The sequence below is a fragment of the Barbus barbus genome (genome assembly GCF_936440315.1).
Source record: "Barbus barbus genome assembly, chromosome: 2".
NCBI lineage: Eukaryota > Metazoa > Chordata > Actinopteri > Cypriniformes > Cyprinidae > Barbus > Barbus barbus.
The window spans coordinates 8732884-8756857 of record NC_136730.1 but is presented as its reverse complement, the minus strand read 5'-3'; the positions used below and the strand labels follow the sequence as shown (position 1 = coordinate 8756857).

At 36.9% G+C, this 23974-nt stretch overlaps 2 protein-coding genes across 2 annotated transcripts; both read right to left on the bottom strand.

Moving 5' to 3' along the window:
- Window positions 1-360: 360 nt before the first annotated feature.
- LOC306887782 (uncharacterized protein) lies at window positions 361-3551 on the bottom strand. Its single transcript, XM_079445798.1, has 2 exons — window positions 3491-3551; window positions 361-1866 (listed from the first exon to the last, which is right to left on the bottom strand). Exon 2 carries the CDS (start codon window positions 1862-1864, stop codon window positions 1265-1267), a length of 600 nt encoding a protein of 199 aa, XP_079301924.1. The 5' UTR covers window positions 1865-1866; window positions 3491-3551; the 3' UTR covers window positions 361-1264.
- Window positions 3552-4595: 1044 nt separating this feature from the next.
- Window positions 4596-23885, bottom strand: coro1b (coronin, actin binding protein, 1B). The gene is made up of 11 exons (XM_079445719.1): window positions 23444-23885; window positions 21180-21385; window positions 20929-21051; window positions 19856-19985; window positions 19251-19432; window positions 15312-15431; window positions 11197-11301; window positions 10335-10480; window positions 9115-9172; window positions 7599-7907; window positions 4596-6089 (listed from the first exon to the last, which is right to left on the bottom strand). Exons 2-11 carry the CDS (start codon window positions 21381-21383, stop codon window positions 5967-5969), a joined length of 1500 nt encoding a protein of 499 aa, XP_079301845.1. The 5' UTR covers window positions 21384-21385; window positions 23444-23885; the 3' UTR covers window positions 4596-5966.
- Between the last annotated feature and the right edge of the window lie 89 nt (window positions 23886-23974).

Genomic DNA, 23974 nt, shown 5'->3' with positions numbered 1-23974 from the left:
GTGATTGTACTTTATAAATTAAATGGCATAATTCAAGTATCATCTCAAATTTCCGACATTGTCTTATTTTACACAGTTAGCAAATATGCATTCTTTGTTATCATCCTAATCTTGACATACGCCGTGAACCGCTGTTTAAAATGACCAACAGCGATAAGAACTGTGGTTAGCCTCATAATGGTTAGTGGATGGATGCCCTAATGCTATATAAGGGCAAATGCTACGTCCATTCATCCCAATGGATATTTTAATGGCTTAATTTTCTTGATACAAAATATTATTTCTCATGATTTGATATGCTCTACACGTGTTCTTGATGGGTTTTGTGAGATTCACACAATTTTGACAATCACGGTCTTGGCATGAAAATACTTTTTAATGAAAAAATATTTACATCTCACATAAATGTTAACAATTTTCACAATGTATTTTCACACAGTCAGCATTTGCAGGAAAAACAACAACAAGAGGAAGTGGATAAAACTAACAACTAACAGAAAATGGTGTGGAACCGTTTTACTGGCTTTTAAAGTTACCCATATAAAGCCTGCTGTTTCATATTTAATATAAAGATTTCCTCTAAATTATCAACATGATCAAAATGAATTGTCGCACACAATGCCTTCTGTCATCTGATTGATAGTTTATAGTTTCTTTAGCAAATAAAAGTCCTTTACTATCTTTTTGCTGTGAAATCTTTACTGATTTTTATAAAGTAAGTGTAAGAATAATAATAGGCTATTTCAATATGAACACTTACTGGACTAAACCAACTTAAGTTTTTAGAAACATCATGTTAAAATGTGAATATCTAAAATGATTGGAGGAATGTTTGTCTCAATCATCATTACATTGTATTACATTATATGTTTTGTCCCCCAAAATACAAAACTACAGAGGCTGGATCATAAAACTAAGTAGTAACATCTTACTATGTGTGACAACTGACATGAATATGCATTTTATGTAAGTAGTCTTATATACTATTATAAACATCTCATTGATTTACATTACACGGTATACTTTTTCCAAACTTATCAGCCATAAATGTTTGATGTATCAAATATGATACTCAAGAAAAACACACACATGAAAACTTTTTTTTTTAAAATTGTTTCAAATAGCTTGTCTAAAGGTCCCAAAAAAACTTTTACATCATATGCCAGGCTTTTACAGGGTTGAACTGAAATGTTTTGTGCCACCCACTGAACCAAGCCACCTTATTTCGCAGCTATTAAATTCAAAAGCAATGTCTCTGTGCTTTTCACAAAGCAGTCAAGTCATTTGCATCTTTGCTCTCCCCAGACCAACTTGCACTACCGGTAAACGGCGTCAGATCTACAAGAAATTCCACTTTCTCTGGATTCTTCACTCCTTCACTTTTATCCTCCCCTCCTGCCGTTGTTTCCTCCTCTTTGCGTTTCTCCTTGTCTTCTTCAGCTTTATCCTTCTCTTCTTTCTTTTCCATCTGCATCTTTGCCCTCTCCCTCAGGTCGACGCTGGAATAGTCATCTGAAGAATCATCCCTGTCATCATCATGTTCCTGTTGCTCTCCCTCCTCTGTGTAACTGCCATTCGGTTTGTCCTGACCTTCACCCTCCTCATCCTCTTCTTCATTACCTCCTATGTTCTCCTCGTCATCACGCTGTCGAGGCCAAATGTGGACACCGAGTCTGTTTTCCACAACCCCGACTCCTTGTCTCAATCGATCCCGTAGGCCACCAGGAGCGAAGAGCATGCGCTGGACGGTGTACTCTCCATTTGTCTCCACGTTAAGTCTTTTATAAAAGTAAAAAAGAGCCAGAGCAAGTACGATCCATATGAAGAGGAGGGCGATGACAATTGGGGTGCTGTCTGCCATCATGACTAAAGAGACAGGGACAATTAATGCAATAATTGAATCAAATGACACATTTATAAAATTACAAATGATGCATTTAATTAAATATGAATATGAAATACATTTATTCAAATTATACTTGAATTTAAATACAATATACAAGTAAAACAAAAAGCGCATTTCTCAGTTCACTGTATAAATACTTTTTTGAAGTTGAAAATAAAAATAATTGGAATAAGTTTTACAAGAAAATACTATTTAATTCTTTCTACTTCAATTTTTCCACATTTAATACGTTACTTGCATTTCTTTGCAATTATTTCTGAAACTTCCTAGCAATTTTTGAGTGAAAATTGTTTCTACACCAATTGTTGCGGTGTACAAGAATACATAGCAATGCACATCAGTGTCTTCATCAATGTTATTTTAGTATCCATATACTATTATATGTATAAATATATTTTAATTTTCATTTTATTAAGTTCTAGCAAATTTGCTTCGTGTTTTCGTCATTTTATTTAGTTTCTGATTTTTGTTTCAGTTTTAGTTTTAATTATTTTAGTACATTGTTAAACTGAAAATGAGAAATGTTGCATTGGCAACTAGTTGAAATAAAATAAACATATTTCTTTTATATAATTAATTTAATTTAGATTAACGATTTTTAAAAATGTTTTTAGTTTTTCACTATATAATAACTCTGGTGTTTGATCTTTAGCTGGTACAAAATTGTCACTAAGGCTGCATCCATTTAAAAGGTACTAATATGTATACTTTAGGTACTAATACATACTTTTAAAGTACTACTATGCACTTTTAAGTACCTTTAAGGTACTTTTATGTACGATTTAGGGACAAATAAAGTACAAAGAGGTACCTTTTAGCTGTTGTACCTCAGGGTACCGCCCTGGACAGCTTTGTACCTTTTTTAGAGAGTGTGGGTTTTCAGCAACATGCAACATGTTTCATAGACTGTAATAACCTGTGGCTGCTTTGCCCACACGAACAGCAGCTCCCACCATGCACTGTTTGATAGTAAAGCCTCAGAAGTGCAGTAGCACGGAAGTAAGCACGCTTGCATTACTTTTGAAAAATTGGCAGGAAATCACTTTGGCTTTTCACATCGTTATTGCAGTGCAAACGAAAATCTTAATGCACTTCTCTGCGACACCTTTATACACCCTAACACTGCCTGTTAATGTCTAAATAAATGAGCTTCAAACCACTTAACAGCTATTCACAAGTTTTGCTAATGCAGTTGTGCATGTGGTCAAATAAGGCCCCAATGGATCACAGCAATTTTCTTGCACAGGCAAATGTGTCTTACTGCCAAAGTCGTGTGCCAAATTGGATCAAATGACAAATACCCAAATTAATTAATATCGTTGTGTTTGAAACAACCTGCATTACATGTTTCCTAAAACCCACACATAATATGCTTCGAAAATACTGCTTATTAACAATAGAGGTCACAAGTGAAAATAAAACATTAATATTAAAAAACAGATTATGAGCATGTCGGTATATACATTTTAAAAATACATTTTATGGAGTACTGCTCATAAATATGGTCAATAAAATCATATGCACCACATGCCAATAAATATCATACATACAAAACACATTAAAAATCTAGTAACAATAACTCACCTTTATTCAACTGCCCTTACACCCATAGCCCACGAGCGCATAAAATAGAAAATTCAAATCTGTAATGATCATATAGGCAGGAAAGAGGGGAGGGAAGAGAGAGAGAGACACACAGAGAGAGAGAGAGAGAGAGAGAGAGAGGTCATATGCGATTACAAGGGTGTGGGTGGTGTTTATTCTGTCAGATTGTGATGACAACTTTGATTTTGATGTAAAATATACATTTTAAACCCCTTTTTCAATATTTATTATAAAATTATTATTTTTGAATTAATTGACTTATTTAATGCTTACTCAAATTTAAAGCACTTTAGTGGGTAATGTTGAGGTAAATGAAATAATACAAATTTGGCTTGAATTTCCGAATTATCATTTTATCTAGAAAACTTGTTACCGCAGTTTATTATTAAATATTTCAAAAGAAAGCATGTGCAAAAATATCTGGTACACGGAGTCCGCACAGGAAGAGTTGAGTGGAACATAGTTTCCTTTAGCTAGAGATTGTGTGATGAAGCACAAGTTTCTCTCAGACCACATCCTGTTGTAAATGTTGAGTTTAAAGATGCTATGAACCATGAAAATGAGAATGGCTCACTGCTTGTGCAGTGCAGAGAAGCAATGTGCAATATAACAAAAGCCTTGATACAGACTATGCCTGTGTTTGTTACACAAGACCACCGAAGCTGCAATCGTGCCATAATCTTTGATATTAACCATGTTCTTAAAATACCATTTGGGCATGCTCTCAACTCAAGTTACAGTTATATGTGAGAAGGGCCGTGGAGTTGAGTTTGAGAAAAAATTTTTTTCTCAATCACAGCTGGTCAAGTAGTAGCCTATTCCTCAAACCAGTTTTTAACATCACTGCACATGCCATTTTGGTTTTAGAATTGAGATCAACCTTAACTACTACTTAGTTTCCAAATTAGCCAGGAAATGTGCACACTTACAGTAGAGATCCCCGTCTAGCACAAAGGTAGTACCTTTTCGCTTCTAAAATTAGCACTAAACACTTTTTTTTTACCTCAACCACATGCCTGATGGTAAATTTTGCAAGTGCTTGTTAATGCGATGAATAATAAAACCAACTTATATACACAATAGAAATGGGTGAATGTCGTTTATTAAAAAGAACAGATTCAGTTAGCACTTAAGTTTTAAGTAAATGGATACTTAGATAATTTACAACATATACAGCTGATAAAGCTAGACTTAAACAAAATCATTCACAGAGGAGGATGAGTCGACCCTCGGTTTGAGTCATCCCTGATTGTAGTGCCCATGATTAAAGACTAAAAATCAAACAAATACAAAAACAACACCATCTAAACCTAACAATATCACATCATTCTACTAGTATTTTTCAGATTCAATCAAACAGGAATGAAGCACAATTATTCATCGAGAGGTACAGAATGAATCTCAACAAACCTGCCAAGAACACGTCCAGGTCACACCAAATCAAAGGAATGATATATAATGATAATTATGGTTTAAAAAAAAGAAAATCTTGATTTTTGCATTTTCATGACAATAAGGCATATTTTAGATTACCATATTGTAAAACTCATTAATGTATCATAGTAGTGTTTGTTGTACTGCCTTAAATTTACTCTGGTTTAAATGTAAAAAAAAATTTTTTTTTACAGTAAATCGATTAATTCTGAAAAACATGAATTAACAAAATTATAATTACAATATCCATAATGTACTTAAATCAATGGTGAAAATGTCAAATAAAAATGATTATACTTTTCCCTTTGGGGTGAAACGTGACCTGCATATTTATTTCCTATAAGACCTGCATTTCATTTCAGAAACACTTGCTCTAAAGTTTCTTCATTATATTGAAATCTCACAAATTCCTTCAACGCCAAGTACAGTTTCTATCACATGCTACTCACATATTCACATATTAAACTCTAACAACGTCCAAAATCAATGCTACGTGTGTTAAGACATACAAATGGAAGAGAGGGCAGCTAAACCCAAGAACAGTGCTGGTCAAAGTATGTATGCTGAAAAGCACCATCGAACTTTAGTGAAAGAAAGCAATCAATTCAGCATGTTGGATTATTACATTTCCTGAAGGTTTCAAGATTCAAAGTACTTTCATTAAGCAGAAGCATTTATAAATGCTGAGGCTACAAGAGATCATCAAATCTGCTTTTAAATTAAAGCTTGCGTGTTTATGCAAATATTGACCGAATCAAATTTAGACTTCAAAGTCTGTAGTAGCAGTAGTAAGTATCTGATGTAACAGCCCTATTAAAAGCACAAAATGAGCAGCATTTAGGATATTAATATCAGTATTATTAATATGCATTTAAACCCAAAGTGTACCGATAAAGCTCAAAGCTCAATTATGTCTTTGTATCTCTGCGCCACATTAATGGAACTACATTTCCCATAACCCTTCAGTGAAGCTTTCTGAATCTGGGTAAGGCTGTGTGTTGTGATATGTTTGTAGGTTCCTTCACACTTCTCCATCCTCAATACGAGCGAGCTGCCTTTCCAGGACATCGATCCTGTGACCCTGAGCCAGAACTAGAGCACGCAACGCCCGAATCTCTGTAAGGATATCAGAGAGTTGGTCCTCCTGTGCAAGAAAGACAGACATTTGGGCTTTAACATTTAGGCATAAAAATTAACACACATATATATATATATATATATATATATATATACAGTTGAAGTCGAAAGTTTACATACACCTTGCATAATCTGCAAAATGTTGATTATTTTACCAAAATAAGAGGGATCATACAAAATGCGTGTTAGTGTTTATCTAGTACTGACCTGAATGAGATATTTCACATAAAAGATGTTTACATATAGTCCACAAGAGAAAATAATAGCTGAATTTATAAAAATGACCCCGTTCAAAAGTTTTCATACACTTGATTCTTAATACTGTGTTGTTACCTGAATGATCCACAGCTGTGATTTTTTTGTTTAGTGATATTTGTTCATGAGTCCCTTGTTTGTCCTGAACAATTACACTGTCTGCTGTTCTTCAGAAAAATCCTTCAGGTCCCACAAATTCTTTGGTTTTCCAGCATTTTTGTATTTCAACCCTTTCCAAAATTGACTGTATGGCTTTAAGATCCATCTTTTCACACTGAGGACAACTGAGGGACTCATATGCAACCATTACAGAAGGTTCAAACGCTCACTGATGCTCCAGAAAGAAAAATCATACAGTCAAGCTGGAAAACCAAAGAATTTGTGGGACCTGAAGGATTTTTCTGAAGAACAGCAGGCAGTTTAACCATTCAGGACAAACAAGGGACTCATGAACAACTATCACTAAAATACAAAAAAACAAAACAAAAAACACAGTATTATGAATCAAGCGTATGCAAACTTTTGAACGGGGTCATTTTTATATATTCAACTATTATTTTCTCTTGTGGACTATACGTAAAGCCCATTTCTACCACAAAATAAGTAATAAGTATTTTCAACCTTTTAGCTCACAATTCTAGCTTTTTTCTTACAATTCTTACTTTTTTAGAACTATAACATGAACTCAGAATTACAAGATATAAACACACAATTCTGAAAAAAAGAGATAAGTCAAATCGCAATTGGACGTTTATAACTTGGAATTGGGAATATAAACGTGCAATTCTGAGAAGCAATGTCAGAAGAGTGAGATAAAAAGTCGCAATTACCCTTTTTATTTTACATTCTGTGGCGGAAACAAAAAAACAAATGTGAGATTTGTTTTTTTAATTTAGAACTGTGAGATGTAAACTCAGAACTGAGAATTTTGAGTTTATATCTCGTGATTCTGGCTTTTTCCTCTGAATTGTGAGATAGCTCACAGTTACCTTTTTTTTTTTCATGGCAGAAATGGCCTTCTATACAACCGTAAACAGTAACAGGAAAGACAGCTTTGCCATCACAGAAATTAATTACATTTTAAAATATATTAAAACAGAAATATTTCAGAAAATTATTGTTTTCATGGTAGTGTGTACATTTACATACATAACATACCCACAACCATAAAAACAGTTCTATTCTATTTTAATATAATTTAACATGTATATCTATAATCTATATATGTGTTATAAAATATATGTCTAAACTTGTCATTCACCTCTTTCTTTACTCTCTCTATGCCTCCATCTACATCCCTTCTTCCTTGACCGTGGTCCAATCCCTCGCTCTCCATCTCAACTGCCATAGGGTTTGCTGGTGCAGTGGTGCTGGTGGGACTAGTGTCGGTCTGAGAGAGCATTTTGGGGCGACCCCGGAGCGTGCCACATTTGGATGGAGGGGCCGTGTAGCCTCCGCTCAGGGAAACAAGGGTTGGAGGAGCGGCCTTTCCTGCTATCCAATCTTCTGCCAGTAGAGCGGGTTCTAATCCTGCCGTATCCGGGTACAGATCCCCTTGAAACAGGTCGGACTGATTGTGGGAGGAGAAAAAAAAATACTCAATATAGACAGTTTGGTAAATAGACCTTAATCAGGTTAGACGCCATATTGAATTTAACACGGATGAAAACAAGGCTGTGAGGGACAGGCTTACAGTGGCACGCACTGTATAAAAGTCCTAGAATGTGTCATTTTCTCTAAACTAAAACCTTTCAAAACTGTTTTACAGAGTTTTTGTTTACTTAAGTTTTTTTATAAAGACGTTTCATCAGCTGAACAATCGCTATGTTGTTAAACAACACTGAGCGCACTGTGCTTCTGTCCCTCACAGTCTCGATTTAATTCCTGTCAAAACTTAAATATGGTGCTTCCCTGACTGAAGTTTATATGGCCAATGAGTAGTTTGCCAAGGGACAGCTGAAAATATTTTCTTACTTCCTCTTTCACAAAGACTCCAAAAATACAGCAATGCGGCATTACCCAGAATACAAAAAATACCTGCAATATTCTAATTATAGTAAATTCATGCAAGTTTCCCATTTTATTTCTGTTTTGTCTTTCAGATAACCCAAAAATGGAAGTTGTGTCATCATTTTCTCATCCTCATGTCACTTCCAAAGCCGTATGACTTTTTCTCTTATGAGTAAATGATGACAGAATTTTCATTTTTGAGAGAATTGACGTGAGGGAAGTATGACTTTTGTTTATTTTTACAAACTGAGCAAATTCATTTTCAGTGGCAATGAATATGTGACAGCATCTGTAAATTTCCATGATGAGTGACATAAATATTAAACATACTTTACACTTAAAAATGGTATTATCAAATTTCAGCCAGCATATTTGGGTCTGTCCATTCATTCTTTTGTTTTCAAACAGATGATGTCATTCCTCAATATGTCAACTTGAGTCAACATGAGCATATCCTCAGCATTTGAACACATTTTTTGGAAAGAATTGGAGTCAATATGGCCGATAGCTGCCTTACAACATGGGGAGACACAAGTAAGAGAGTATTTAGAGTATGGTCATTTTCAGTGAACTTCCTGTCTCAGCATTTCAAACAGAAATTCAACTGTTCTATCAGAACCAAAGGTCTTGTAGATGCCGAAATGGAATGACGGAACAATTAGTAATCAGATGTTACTTAGTAACTTTCCTTTCGGACTCGCTTAACACACAAAATTCAGAACTGAATGAGTGGTCGTTCTCTGCTCTCTCATGCAGACTGAACTTACCTTCCGCGGCACAGTCATAGATATGGGCTCAACCTTCCTCTCGTGCAGTTTGTAGAACCTGAAGGAATAAAATGAAGAATAACAGAGATAAATGCAAGCACTTGAGAGATGCCATTTAAGAATCAGTGCAGGTGTGAACTAATGAGGACTTCTTGCTCAACAATAAAAAATGAAAGAGAAAGATTTTTAGCGAATAACGATTATTTCAGTTCGTTACACACATAAAGCTACTGTAGCGTACAGCGTCAAAACATCTGGAATTATATTGCATGAGTGGAATAAACTACGTTTATGGTTCATTTTTGAAGCTCGAAAATAGCTCATCTTACTTAGTATTTCTGTCGTTTCAAGTCAAAATATCTAAAAATTCTTAAATCAAGATAAGCAAAATGACTTAAGATATTTAGTCGTTTCCAGGGGAAAAAAACCAAACGATGTGCATTTTGCTTAAAACGAGTAAAATTATCTTGCAGTGGGGTAAGTAAAACACTCTTGTTATAATATTGCTATATATTTTACTATGTTTTATGGAAGAGAATGTTTGCATGAAGTATACACTAATGTTCACAAGCGTGGGTTCTTTAAGATTTTTCTTTTTTCTTTTGAAAGAAATTTATATTTTTATTCAGCAAGCATGCATTCATTTGATCAAAAAGTAACAGTAAAAGACATTTAAAATGTCATTTCTATTTTTATTTAAAATAGATGCTGTTCTTTTGAACTTAACATTAATAATAATAATAATATATTATATTATGAATAATAAATTATTATTGAGCACCAGTTCAACAGTAAACAATAAAAAAATCGTATTAAAAACTACTTTTAAATAGTAATATTGTATGAATGTTGCATACAATTCTTCCTTTTTTTTGGTGTGTTCCGTGGAAGAAAGAATGGAATCACATGCGGGTGAGAAAACATTTTCATTTTTTCTTTTTTTTTTGTGAACTATTCTTTATCTTCCCATTTGCTCAGTTTTATATTTCTTAGTCAAACATTCTGGCCAAATAACCTGTCAAACAGAACAAACAACATTTGCACTAAGCAAAAGACTGAAGATGGAGTTGCCACTCACATGTTTTCAGGGCATTCATTAAGACAAATGAAATGCAATCAAATTCACCTCCAAATGGGATTAAATGGAAAGCATCAAAATCGAACAATGATAAATACGATTATGATTACATCCTAAAGTACCACTGTAGTTCAGTTCACACCTTGCTATTTCACACTTGTTGACATCTACTCCTCGTTTGCTTAGGAAACCAGCACCTCTCTGCGGCTCCTTACTGCTGTACAGACTCAGGAAATGAACATACGGTGACTCATCTGTCACCTCAAAGTAACGAATAGTACAATCCCCCTGTGTGTGAGAGAGAGACAACACAGTCACCACTGGATTTAATCAGTTACCAAGTTGTACTTTTGTTAAACATGCCTTTGAGAAATAAGTACCATGGTGGCACATCGAAGTACCACGGTATTTACATCTGATACCATCACTGTGCTATTTACCACCACTTCATTCTTACATATTCAACATCTCTTACAAGCCTGTTCAAAATTTGGGTCCATTAAGGATGGATTAAATTGTTCAAAAGTGACCGTAAAGACAATTATATTGTTACAAAAAATGTCAAATTCAAATAAATGCTGTTCTTTTGTTATTAATCAATGAATCCTGGAAAAATGGCACACAGTTTCCACAAAAATATTATGCAGCAGGATCCTGAATGATTTCTGAAGGATCGTGTGATACTGAAGACTGGAATAATGGTTGCTAAAAATTCATTTGAAATAATACAATATATTACAGTATCAAATAAACGCAGTCTCGGTGAACACAAGAGACTTATTTTTTAGAAGATCTTTAACAAACATCTTACTGACTCCAAACCTTTGGTAGAGCGTTTATGCTTGCTGTGTGTAAATAAGGAAAACTACCTCAGGCGGTGATTGTGCAAGACGCGTTTTCTGTAAACAGCATGTTTCTGTGTAAGTTTATATCTCTGTTAGAGCTGCTGGAGGAACCTGTTGTGCAGCAGTTAAAGGTGATCGGGTAAAGCTGGGTAATCCTACCTTGCCGCACAAGTAAACCATGTTGGTGTCTGGGTCATAGAATGGAAGCAGAACTCCGTTACTGGTGTCCATTTCCTGAGTAACCATTGGTTCAGAAAGATCCCTCTGAAATAAAAAGACAGTCATATATACACTAGGTTATGGTACTATTTCATGCTCAATAACTGAACCAGACAGGCAGCAACTAATATTTCAGAAAGCTCATCTGATTTATTGGCTGATTCTCCACAAAATAAAAACTAGAAAATGCAAGCTTGTCAAGACACACTGAATGTTGACTTGACAGAACTTTGCCTGAAAGCTGAAAGGGGTCATATGATGCGATTTCACATTTTCCTTTCTCTTTGGAGTGTTACAAGCTGTTCGTGCATAGATGAGATCCCTGAAGTTGCAAAGACTAAAGTCTCAAACACAGTTGCCAACTCTCGCGAGACAAATAAGCAACCGCAGCTTCAAAAACAAGCCCAATAATTTTTTTTGATGATTTATTATCATCAATATTATTTATTATCAATTATTTATTACCAATAAATGAGGCTGCAACATATTACACTGAAACCACTCTTTTATCTGAAAAGCAAAAACAGAAGCTATTTTACAAAAATACTGCAACAACAAGTGGGAACAAAACTCATCTCCAAATCACCTGTGAGCAGAATAGGATTGGAGAGATGGAAAAGGAGAAAAGCATAAGAGCTTCAAAGGGGAGCTGTAACATAGCCACATATGTATAGCTTAAAATATATAGGGGTCATTCTATGGAAATGTCCATTTTTCTGTCCCTAGCCTTTACAGAAATATTACACTTGCAAAACACTTGGTTACATTTTTTTATATACATTTTAAAATGAAACAATGTGTTATTTGAACAATTGCACCTTCTTGAGCCATCAATGTGGCAATGTTTGTTTTTAATTAATTATAAAGAATTCCAAGCACCACAAAACTGCTCGTCCCCACAGCCATGTACAGAGGGAAAGTGCTTTATTTTGAGGTCAAAAACATATACATAACTATATCAAATAAATGACATAAAAAAACTAAATGCCACATAAATATTATAGAAAAAAATATATATAAAATAATAAATTATAATATTATATTTAAAAAGAAAATGTTATATAATATTATTAAAAAGATTATAAAAAAAATGATAAAATTGTCATTTATGTGTATTCATGAAGTCAAAAGGTAATCTAATAATGTGGTCTAAGTTTAAATGTTAAAAAAAGAAATACATTTTGCCACACCAGGCTATTCGAACCAAATGGATTTACTCAGTATTAGGATATGACTACTTGTTTTTTATTACAGCCCGTGATAATTAATACAGTATAAAAACATTATAAAAATGAGGCTAAAAGAAAGTCATCCCACTCCTCTACATCTACTTCTATCATCACTTGGATTTCAGCGTCATGCGCCTTCTTTTTGAATGCGATTTTTCTCCAATGAGGGGGCGGGACATATGGCAAATTACGCTACGGCACTTATATTATTGCACTGGTTGGCTATTAACTGCGAGCAGACAGAGTGTCAATCAATGCATTGGAGAATATGGCGAACATAAATAAAGAAACAAAGTTGCTTGTCAGATTTCCCTAACAAACAACCATATTTTTTAAAATAAGCCCAAAAAAACGCAACCCACGACCAGGGATTTTTCCCCGCAACTTTACAAAAAAAGAAGCCCAAAGTCGCGTATAATACGCGGACTTGGCAACTGTGGTCTCAAACCCAAAGAGATATTCTTTATAAAAGTTAAGACTCGTCCACGGCCCCCTAAAAAGGCTCATTCAAACATGCCCCCACAAGTCTACGTCACGATGTGGAAATATTTACGTAATGCAGCCCAAATGTTCACGCAAAGAAACGTGGTTTCAGTAACCGCGGTAGTGTTGATGCAGCCGTGTCAGGGAGACACTGTGTGTTTCTAGGCGAAAGCAAAAGCACTTTATTTGGCCTTCAGAAAGTAGATGCAATTAGGAATCACTGGTTAAGATTTGTTTACAACAGAACAGCACAACCCAAATGTTTGAATTTGTGCAACGCATTTTATAGAAGACAGTTTTGTGAACCTAGGAGAGTACAAGGCTGGCTGCGCACGAAGGCTATTTAAAAAAAAAAATTAAATTCTGACTTTGCTATGACAATCTGGCGCTTCTGAATCAGCGACTGTAAGTATGTTTTGTTATTAGTTCAAGTATTTGCTATTGACTGTTCAAATGCAGAGTTTTGCATATAACACGTTGTGTGTGTGTGTGTGAGAGAGGGGAACAGGGTCACATCACAGCGGAGTGTACAGCCCGTCAGAAACAGTCTTTAAGGTGCAGTGTGTAGATTTTAGCGGGATCTAGCGGTTGAGGTTGCAAATTGCATCCAACGGCTCAGTCCCTGAGGAGCGTCTCGCTGCAGCCTGCGGTGGACATCCAACCCCGCCCACATCCAAGTGTGATGTCACAAGCCACGCCCGTGTCCAAATACGTCACATACTTATAATTTTGAAACAGGAAAAAGCATCGATAAGAAGATAGGTCGAATTATTTGCAAACCGCTAAAAAGAAGTTTGCTGTGTTGGTAATTATTACAATTATTGGTATTACAATTAGCCTAATTTAATCAACCAATACAAGTGTTTTACAGGCTGTTGTGATGACGAAATCAGCTCCGTACATTAGTCATATTAAATATATTAGATTTAAATTGTGCCATTTTAGCCTAGACATCCTTTAAAGAAATAAGAAAATGTATATTAGTAAAACGAAACGCAACATATAATTTTATTTAGATCCCCAAAATGGCTGTAAATTGCTTCGACATAAGCCGGGTTTCCCCGGTACGGGGAATCACAATAAGTGACGTATATGATAGGGCGTGGTTCTGATGTAACGTTTTGACATCGATGTCCACCGCAGGCTGTAGCGAGCCCTACTTGCTACGGTGGCCGATACAGGGCTAAGATGCCGTCGTCTGAGACTGCAGAGAGCAATGAGGTTTCTTTACAAAGGTAAATTAAGGAATTATATTTACTTAATTATTCAATAAACTGAAGTCATTGCGAATATTACTGTAACTTGTTCATCATTGTGTCAGTGTTTTTTTGCAAGAACAACATAGTGATGAAACGTGCTCTGTAGAGCAGGGGCTACAAGTTTGTCCGTTAAGGGCTACTGTAGAAACATGGCGGCGACTTCCATGCAAGGGGACCCGCGGTGTATGTAGATATAAATTGCTCATTCTAAGGTAATAAAAACATAACGGTTCATTATGTAAGGTCTTTATACTCCTCTGAAAAAGTAGTTATGTATATTATATTGCATTTCTGTCTATAGATCATCCTAAATATTACACAGTGCACCTTTAACCACGGCTTGTGTACTGCAAATACATACGAGCATCATTACGGTGTCTGTCACACAACTCTGTTCCCCTTTCAGGCTTGAACTGGTAAAACTAACTTGAAAGCTGAAACTCGTGATTATGGTAAGGGGCGTTACATTTCCGACACCTGCTTGTGGTGTTCGGCCAATCACAATGCACTGGGTCAGCTGGCCAATCAGAGCAGACTGCGCTTGTTGGAAGGAGGAGCTTTGTAGAAAGAGACATAGAGGAACTACAATAATGTACAGTATTTGAAAAATAATGTGTTTCTTGAACATTAAAATAGCATCATATGACCCCTTTGAAAAAGTCTTGACATTTTAAGGTCACTTGGGTCTTCTGAAGTTAAAGCAATTTGAATAGTAATTTGAAGTCTGAAGGTTACATGTGCCTTGCACTTGCATTACCAAGCCATTGCTTAAGTTTTCTGAGTGGCTGGCAATTGCTCAGTGGTAGTAGTTCGGCCATTGCAAGTGGTTGCTAAGCTTGTTGCTCGGGTGTTCTGGATGAGTTTGGGCATTACTATAATATTCTGGGTGGTTCCAACAGTGGAGGCTAGGGCATGATTGCTCAGATGGTTTCTAGAGTGTTCTGCTAAGTGGAATTTAAATTGAATGCAAATTGGAGTTCAAATTCCTTTTTTAATTGAAGGAAGTACAATTAAAATAGAATAAAATACACAAATACACAAAACAAAATTGGACCAGCTATTCTCCTCTACAAAACGCTCTTACCGTGTCCCAGAGGGCGAGCTGTCTCTCGCTCATGCGACTGAAGCCAGTTGTCAGGATTTTCCCATCAGCCAGAAACACGGCCCTCATCGGCCTGGTGCCCTCATGAGCCTTCTCCCGCACCTGGGTGTGACATTGTCAAACAAAAATTACATATGTGTGCAAAAACACTAAACATTCTTAGAATAATCCTATTAGTCCTCAGGTGCACTTTTCAAGATTCAAGATTTTTATTTGTCACATACACAATTATACAGAGTATAACCAGCAGTGAAATGTAAGTCAGGTCCGCTCCAAGGACAGTGCAATTATAAGTAGAAAAAATAAAATAATAAAATAAAATAAAAGATAAAAAATATAAATATAAATGCAGGTCAGTATGTTGTTGACTTAAATAGTAATAAAGAGGAATGTGTAAAAGAAAGTGCAAAAAAGTTGTACAGGGTATTTAAATAGCAGCAATATGAGGTAGAGAAAAATTCTGAATAGCTTATTGATATGGTGATATTTACATGGATATAAAAGTGATGTTATGACACAGAGTTAAGAGTTTAGGAGCCTGATGGCCTGGGGGAAGAAGCTCCTCCTAAGTCTCTCAGTTTTTGCCATCAGGCTACGGAAGCGCTTACCAGATGGAAGCAAAGTGAATAGACGGTTACCAGGGTGATTAGAGACCTTGAAGATTTTGACAGCTCTATTTTCGCAGCGTTTGAGGTAGATGTCCTGCAGAGAGGGGAGAGCAGACCCTGAGATGCGCTCAGCTAAGCCCACAACTCTCTGTAGTGCTTTGCAGTCCTGATTGGAGCTGTTTCCATACCACACTGAGATGCACTGAGTCAATACACTTTCTATGGTCCCTGAATAGAAAGTTTTCAGGATTGCTGGTGAGACCCTGAATTTCTTCAGCTGTCGCAGATGGTACAGTCTTTGCCTGGCTTTCTTAACCTGTGTTTGGATGCGTGTAGTCCAAGTCAGGTTCTCTGAGATGTTTACACTGAGGTACTTAAAGCTACTCACCCTCTCCACAGGGGTCCCACTGATCATAAGAGGAGTGTAGGGCTGCTGCGGTCTCTTCCTAAAGTCCATGATCAGCTCTTTAGTTTTGCTCACATTCAGAGAGAGACAGTTGTCCTGGCACCATGATGTGAGTCTCTCTACCTCATCCAAGTATGCGGTCTCATCATTGTTGGAGATGAGGCCCAGAACCACAGTATCATCAGCAAATTTGATGATAGATGTGGAGCTGTGAGAGGACACGCAGTCATGCGTGTAGAGAGAGTAGAGCAGGGGACTCAGGACACAGCCCTGTGGGGCTCCTACGTTGAGGGTGACGGAGTTTGAGGTGAACTGGCCAACTTTCACCACTTGAGGTCTGCCGGTGAGGAAGTCTTGAATCCAGTCACAGAGTGAGGAGTTTAGGCCGAGGTCTGTGAGTTTAGATGCCAGCTTGATGGGGACTATAGTGTTGAAAGCTGAGCTATAGTCAATGAATAGCAGCCTTACATAATTCCCATTGTTGCTGTCCAAGTGTGTGAGGGAAGAGTGGAGGACGTGAGAGATGGCATCGTCCGTGGATCTGTTTGGGCGATAGGCAAACTGAAGAGGGTCCAAAGTATCAGGTATGGAGGAGCAAATGTGGCTCTTTACAAGTCTTTCAAATACCTTCATGACTATAGATGTGAGGGCAACTGGGCGATAGTCATTCAGGCAAGAGGGTTTATTGTTCTTAGGCACAGGGATAATGATGGATTTTTTGAATGAGGTGGGAACCACGGAGGTAGCAAGGAACTCATTAAAGATAGAAGTGAGCAAACCAGCGAGCTGATCGGCGCAGGACCTCAGAACACGGCCGGTTATCCCATCAGGTCCGGCTGCTTTTCCTGACGTTCACTTTCTTTAGCGCCCTCCGAACCTCATCCTCCGACACGGTGATTACAGGATCATCGCTGCTCTGCCTGCTGCTTCCTGACGCGCTGGACGGCAGAGTCGCGCCGCCGCCGTAGCAATCGAAGCGGCCGTAGAAGATGTTTAACTCGCCGGCCAGCAACGGATCTGCTCTCACCTCCACGGAGGATTTGTTTCCGAAGGCACAGATGGTCCTCAGTCCCTGCCACATACGTCGAGAGTCATTGAGCTGGAAATGAGACTCAATTCTCTCTCTGTATCCGTGTTTGGCGGCTCTTACTGAGCGTCGGAGAGCATAGCACGATGCTTTGTACTCGCTCATATTCCCGGTCAGAAGAGCTTCATTGCAAGCGGCAGTGCGTGTGTTAACCGCTGCACGGATTGTTCTGTCCACCCACGGTTTCTGGTTGGAGAATGGCCTTATCGTTACTGTTTCTGTAGCTTGGTCAGTTAGCGTGTTTACAAAGCTTAATGCTACATCCGTGAACTCGCTGACGTCAGAAGAACTCGCCCGGAACATGTTCCAGTCGACGTCATCAAGAGCCGCCTGAAACATAGCCTCTGAGTGGGAGGACCAGCGCGTCACTACTCTCTGCACCGGGGGATCCTGAACGAGCCTTTGTTTATATTCCGGTGTGAGGAAAATGGCGGCATGGTCCGATTTGCAAAAAGCCGGTAGTGAGCGGGCTTTGTAGGCATTCTTGAACTGAGTGTAGCAATGATCCAGTGTATTTGGTCTTCTAGTTGGACAGGATACATGTTGATAAAAGTTCGGCATGACCTGCCTGAGGTTGGCTTTGTTAAAGTCTCCCGCGATGATAAAGGCAGCTTCAGGATGTTAATCATGTTGTTAATGATGAAACACACTCCTCCACCCCTGGATTTACCGACCTCTGCTGTTCTGTCCATCCGAAAAACTTATCACTCAGCATTACAGCGGTGTCCGGGACAGAGGACGAGAGCCATGTTTCTGACAAACAAAGGATATTACAGTCCCTTATGTCCCGTTGGAAACTAATCCTGGCTCTAAGATCGTCCATCTTATTCTACAAGGATTGGACATTAGCGAGGAGAATGCTCGGAAGAGGAGGACTGTGAGCCCTTTTCCTGAGTCTGTCTCGAATCCCAGCGCGTTTCCCGCGGTGTTTCTTGATCCGTCGCCTGGGGGGGTTATTGTTCGTCTCTGCGTTCCGAATAATCTCCAGAGGCCACGATGGATTCTTGGATAAAGTGTCCTGGAACAGGTTAGTGTAGCGGTTTCCAATGTCCAAAAGTGTTTCTATGTTATAGGTGATCAGTGCCGACGTGAAATGTGTAAAAAGAGAAAGTAAAAGTAAGTAAAAAAGTAAATTAAAGCAAAATATAAGCGGAGCGGCCTGGACGGCGTCCGAACCCAGCGGCGCCATCTTGACTTAATGTCCATGTTTGCTTACATTGTACACCTGTATCATCTTGGCCTGGGATATTCAAACTACCATATTAAAATCTGCTGTTCCTACAGCAGATTAGGGTCAGTAAGATTTCTCTTTTGAAAGAAATTAATCTGTTTATTAAGCAATGATGCATTAAATGTGACAGTAAAGGCATTTAGAATGCTACAAAAGATATCTATTACAAACAAATGCTGTTACTTTGATCTTTCTATAAATTAATCATGGTTTCCACAAAAATATTAATTAGCACAATATGGGAAATAATAAAAATATGTTCATATAGTAAACACAATATGTAAATATTGAAATGATTTCTGAAGGATCATATGACAATGAAGATGAGTAATGATGCTGAAAATGCAGCTTTGCATCACAGGAATCAATTACATATTAAAATATGTTAAAATAGAAGACGGTGCTTTTATATAGAAATAATATTTCTATTAAACAGATCAAATAAATACAGCCTTGGTAAGCATGAGAGGCCTCTTTCCAAATTATTTTGAAAATCTGACCTTAAACTTATGAATGGTACTGTATCTGTCTGTGCATTTCTTCTCAAACCCCTGGTGAAACTTTAGGATACAGAGATAAACAGGCTGACCTTAAGGACTGTTCCACGCCTGGGATCAATGACTCGTAAGGCTTTGTCTTTACAAGTGGTGCACAGGACGCTGCCCTCGCGGTTCCAGCTCACGCTGTATATCAGGTCTGGATGGGCGTCACTCAGCTGGTACACCAGCTCCCCGGTGCCCACATCCCACACACACAGGACATTATCGCATCCTAGAACACGGGCAAACAAGATCAAATCTGGCCAAAAGTTCAGCAAGAAAAACATCTTACCAGTTTAAGAACTAAGATTTGCATCTCAGATATTTACATGCCAATGCAAATCAAATCCAAAGCCACCTTTCTTTGGCTGGTCGTGCACAAACCTTTAAATCAATCTGTGCATCAAGCAGCCCAGTTTTAGATCAGAGATTTATCTATGTTACTTCTTTACATGTTATTGACAGCTCTATTGTCTTTTCCTTACTTTGAAGGTGCACGAAACCATCAAACCAATCTAATATCCAAAATTAGGGCTTGATAAATGATTTAAGACACCAGAATTAGAGCACACGCCAAAAATAGAGTGTGACAGAACAGACTTAATCCAAGCACCGTGAGCTGGCAAGTATATATACACACAAAGGAAGAGCTTACCTGCAGTCAACAGTATATTCAGAGCAGAAGGGTGCCAGGCCAGGATGCCCACTCTTTTACTGTGGCCCTCGAGAGTCACAACAGCTTCAGACATGGGAGAAGTCAGACCTCCGTCAGGAATCTGCCAAATCTGTTATGCAAAAATACAGTGCGTGTCATTTTAAATACAAAACTTAATCTTTAGTGTTAAAGGATCCTTCAGAAATCATTCTAGTATGTTGATTAGGTGCTCAAGAAACATTTCTTATTAATATCAATGTTGAAAACAGTTGGACTGCTTAATATTTTTGTGGAAACTGTGATACACTACCATTTAAACATTTTGGGTAAGATTAAAAAAATGGAAAGAAAATAAATTAATTATTTTATTCACCAGGGATGCATTAAATTGATCAAAAGTGACAGAAAAGTAATTTACAAAAGGTTTCTATTTTAAATAATTGCTGTTCTTTTGAACTTTTTATTAAAGAACCCTGAAAAAAAATGTATCTCAGTTTATATTAGCATATATATATATATACATATATAAAAAACAATTATTATTGTTTTTTACATTAAGTATATTTGGTGTTTGGATGTTTAGGCCAAAATAAAAATAAAACATGATTTCAAGTCATATCCACCTTTTTCTTGCCGTAAAAATGGGCGTGGCCATTTGTAAATGCGATGGGTCTGCTTCCGGTCTCATCCACGTCCAGCTATTTTTAGTTGTACAAAACAGTTCGTTTTACTGCTTGCTATTGCAAATTTGTGTGTCTTACGATATCATTTTAATATATTGTCTTAATTATGAACACACGGGTTTGTAGTGCAAACAGTTTTACTGTACGTTGTTATTCTTCTCGTTATTTATCTATAACGGCTAATGAACCGGAGGTCTCACCCATTGGCTCGTTGAAGAAAAAGGTGGATATAAAAGGTTGAAAATATTTAGATAATATTACTGCAATATTTAGCCAACTGCTAAAACACTAAAACTGCCATTTGAATCCCCAAGGATGCTATATTCACCAAACGAATATTCATAAGACAGTAATTGATGTATAGGTTTCGTTTAAAGGAAAGAAGCAAACCTTGACAGTGCAGTCCTCTGAGGCACTGGCAATAACATTGTCATCATGTGGGCACCACTGCACATCCAGCACCGGAGCGGCGTGACCGCACACGGTCGGGGTGTTCTGGTCCACTCGACCGCTCTAGTGGTGAATGACACAGAAACTATGTGAGCAGAACCAATTTGATTATACAAACTAATGTAAAATACCAACTGTAAATTCTTAGGGCATATTTAAGGCATTGTTATTGTGAGAAAACGCATGCCAACCTTGGTGAGCGGTAACACAAGAAAGGCTCCGCCTCCTCCGGCCTCAATGACTACAGCAATGAATTTGGGATTGGCAGCGCACAGCGGACCGTCCCAGGTCACGCGCGATACTCTGACATCATCGAGGCAGTGCTCAGCCTTCCAAGCCTGAGCAAACACATGCCTGAACTTACTCTGCCTAACAACTCCCCTCCTGAAGGACATGACTGTGGGAAGAATAGTGGCATATACCGTTAGTCATTATTCAACCAATCAGTCATGGCATATTATTATATGAGTATAATATAAAGAAAATAAATCGTCAGCAGATCATAAAATAACACAGACTTTATGATTAAACAGACATGATTATTTGTATAGAAACAATAAGAGAGCAAAAACCCAAATCACAATTCAATGACATCAAGAAGTCAATGGGAAATGTTCAAACTTCAATCATGTCTTTATGTTATACTCACATTTATTTTAAAATGCTCTGTGCAGCTATGAAAAAATACCATAATTATTGTCCAACAAAAAAGATGCAGTTCACCGTATCATGCTCATGTTGTGACCCAACAGTGGTTGGCTATTATTGGCTTTTTACCAAGATTTAAATAGTAAAATATTAGTAACAGCAAAAAATGCAAAAGATACTGTATAGAAAAATCAACCACTGTTTTAAGTTTAAAAAAGTCATTAATAAATATATTTAAATGTGTATAAACATTTATAATGTTACAAATATTTATATTCCAAATAAATGCTGTTTTTGTTTTTAATTTGGTGAGCGTAAAATACTTTATTATTATTCCAATTAATTATATAAACCCTGGTTTATTTTTTGGTCATAATCTCAGAATTGCTGCCAATAATATGGTCTATCATATAAAACGTGATTTTATCTAATTTTCAGTTCTATTGACCACTAGGCTATTAGGTCAGATAGGCTTAAGCATTGAGGTAAAAGTGAGAGCCCCTCTTGTCCAATGAAACTCGAGAAGGCTGCAGCTCTCACGTGTCTGTGACTGTGCAGAGATGAACAAGTCAGAAACCACAAACCATCACCATTTAAGGTCGGATGTTCGGTTACCTTCCATTACACATTTACATTCTAATGAGACAAATCAACCATCCCTAAAAACCTTTTGTCTTTAATGTGATAAATCTAGAATCAATAAAGCCATGCCAAAGAACTGTAAACATCCCACTATAAATAGCTTACAACTTTGTTAATCCTAAAGCTGTGACATGTGAACTGTGGTCTAAAGGTGCTTTCCAGGAGCGAGTTTTCATGGGATATTTCCATCACTTTTGCCAATTCTGCAATTTTCTTTATTGTGTCTGTTATATGGGTCAGTGAGTTATACGTTATTAAAAAAATACACCATACTAGAATTAAAACACATTTCTATGACGATTTTAATATCTGAATAAAATGTTCATGGTGTAATTTATAAAAAAAGAAAAGAATTAAAGTCTCATCGAAGTCTCTTTTGTTCAAATAAATGCGCAATTGTTTTAAAACTGAATTATTATTATTATTTGGGGGAAAATCTGTTTGGTAACCAATTTGCAGAAAACTAATTTAATGTCAAAGTGGTCACACTTTCATTAAAGTCAGTGAATGTAAATAACCATATGTGACCCTGGACCACAAAAGCAGTCTTAAGTTGCTGGGGTATATTTGTAGCAAAAATACATTGCATGGGTCAAAATTATTGATTTTTCTTTTATGCCAAAAATCAATAGGATATTAAGTAAAGATATTTTTCCATGAAGATATTTTGGAAATTTCCTACTGTAAATATATCAAAACTTAATTTTTGATTAGTAATATGCATTGCTAAGTACTTAATTTAGACAACTTTAAAGGCGATTTTCTCAATATTTTGATTTTTTTGCACCCTCAGATTCCAGATCCTCAAATAGTTGCATCTCAGCCAAATATTGTCCTATCCTAACAAACCATACATCAACGGAAAGCTTGTTTATTCAGCTTTCAGATGTATAAATACCAATTAAAAACAAAAATGGACCCTTATGACTGTTATACACACACACACACACAATTAAAAAGTTTTTACAATTTTGTACAATTATTTAACAACGCTATATAATATAATATAGCATTGTCAAACAATTTATGAAATAAAATTAAGGTAAATTCAATGAAATAAAGGTCTGTCAGCGCATATATGCGGAAACACATTCAATGTAACGCAAAAATGCGCTGATAGCATGAATGACACATGAGCTGGTTACATGCATTCAGTCCACTGTACCTCTGCTTGAGCGTTTCCTTCTTCCCTGGTCCTCTTCTTAGAAAAAACTGCTAAAATTAATACAGCGATTCCGGTAGAAAAATATGAGATATATATAAAATTGCAGTGATCTATATACACTCCACTAATCCTTGCAGTGTGTTGTTATCCCCGGGTTTTCTGCATGGTCAGGTGGAACAATTATGTCCAGGCAATTTCTGCAGGCATCGACAAATTAATCCATATCATCAGGGAAAACAAATGCACAATTGTATATTTTCAAAAGACATACGAAGCTTTTGAAACAAAATTGTACAGCTAAGGAAGTTCAAATAAATCAGGAAGAGCGTCGACTCCGCTGAAGAAGAAAAGATGATGGATGGTAAATGTGCCTAGAATTAAAAGCAGCGATGTGTGAAGCTCGCCATGATGAGCAGGCATCACAACGATACGCCCTGCTGACAAAATAAAAGTCCTGTTCTGAGCGCTTTGTGACTGTTTAAAATTGTATTATTAAAACAATGAGTTAATGGTTAGAGTTAATGCTCTCCA

Bases quoted from the DNA above. Each gene is read 5' to 3' on its own strand.
- LOC306887782 (XM_079445798.1), bottom strand. From the start codon at position 1,864: ATGATGGCAGACAGCACCCCAATTGTCATCGCCCTCCTCTTCATATGG.
- coro1b (XM_079445719.1), bottom strand. From the start codon at position 21,383: ATGTCCTTCAGGAGGGGAGTTGTTAGGCAGAGTAAGTTCAGGCATGTG. The intron at 9,173-10,334 runs GTGTGAACTGAA...TTATTCCTTCAG, and splicing joins AACAAGTGTGAAATAGCAAG to GTTCTACAAACTGCACGAGA. The intron at 6,090-7,598 runs GTGAATGACAAG...TTTCTTGCACAG, and splicing joins TAGAGAGAGTAAAGAAAGAG to GAGGACCAACTCTCTGATAT.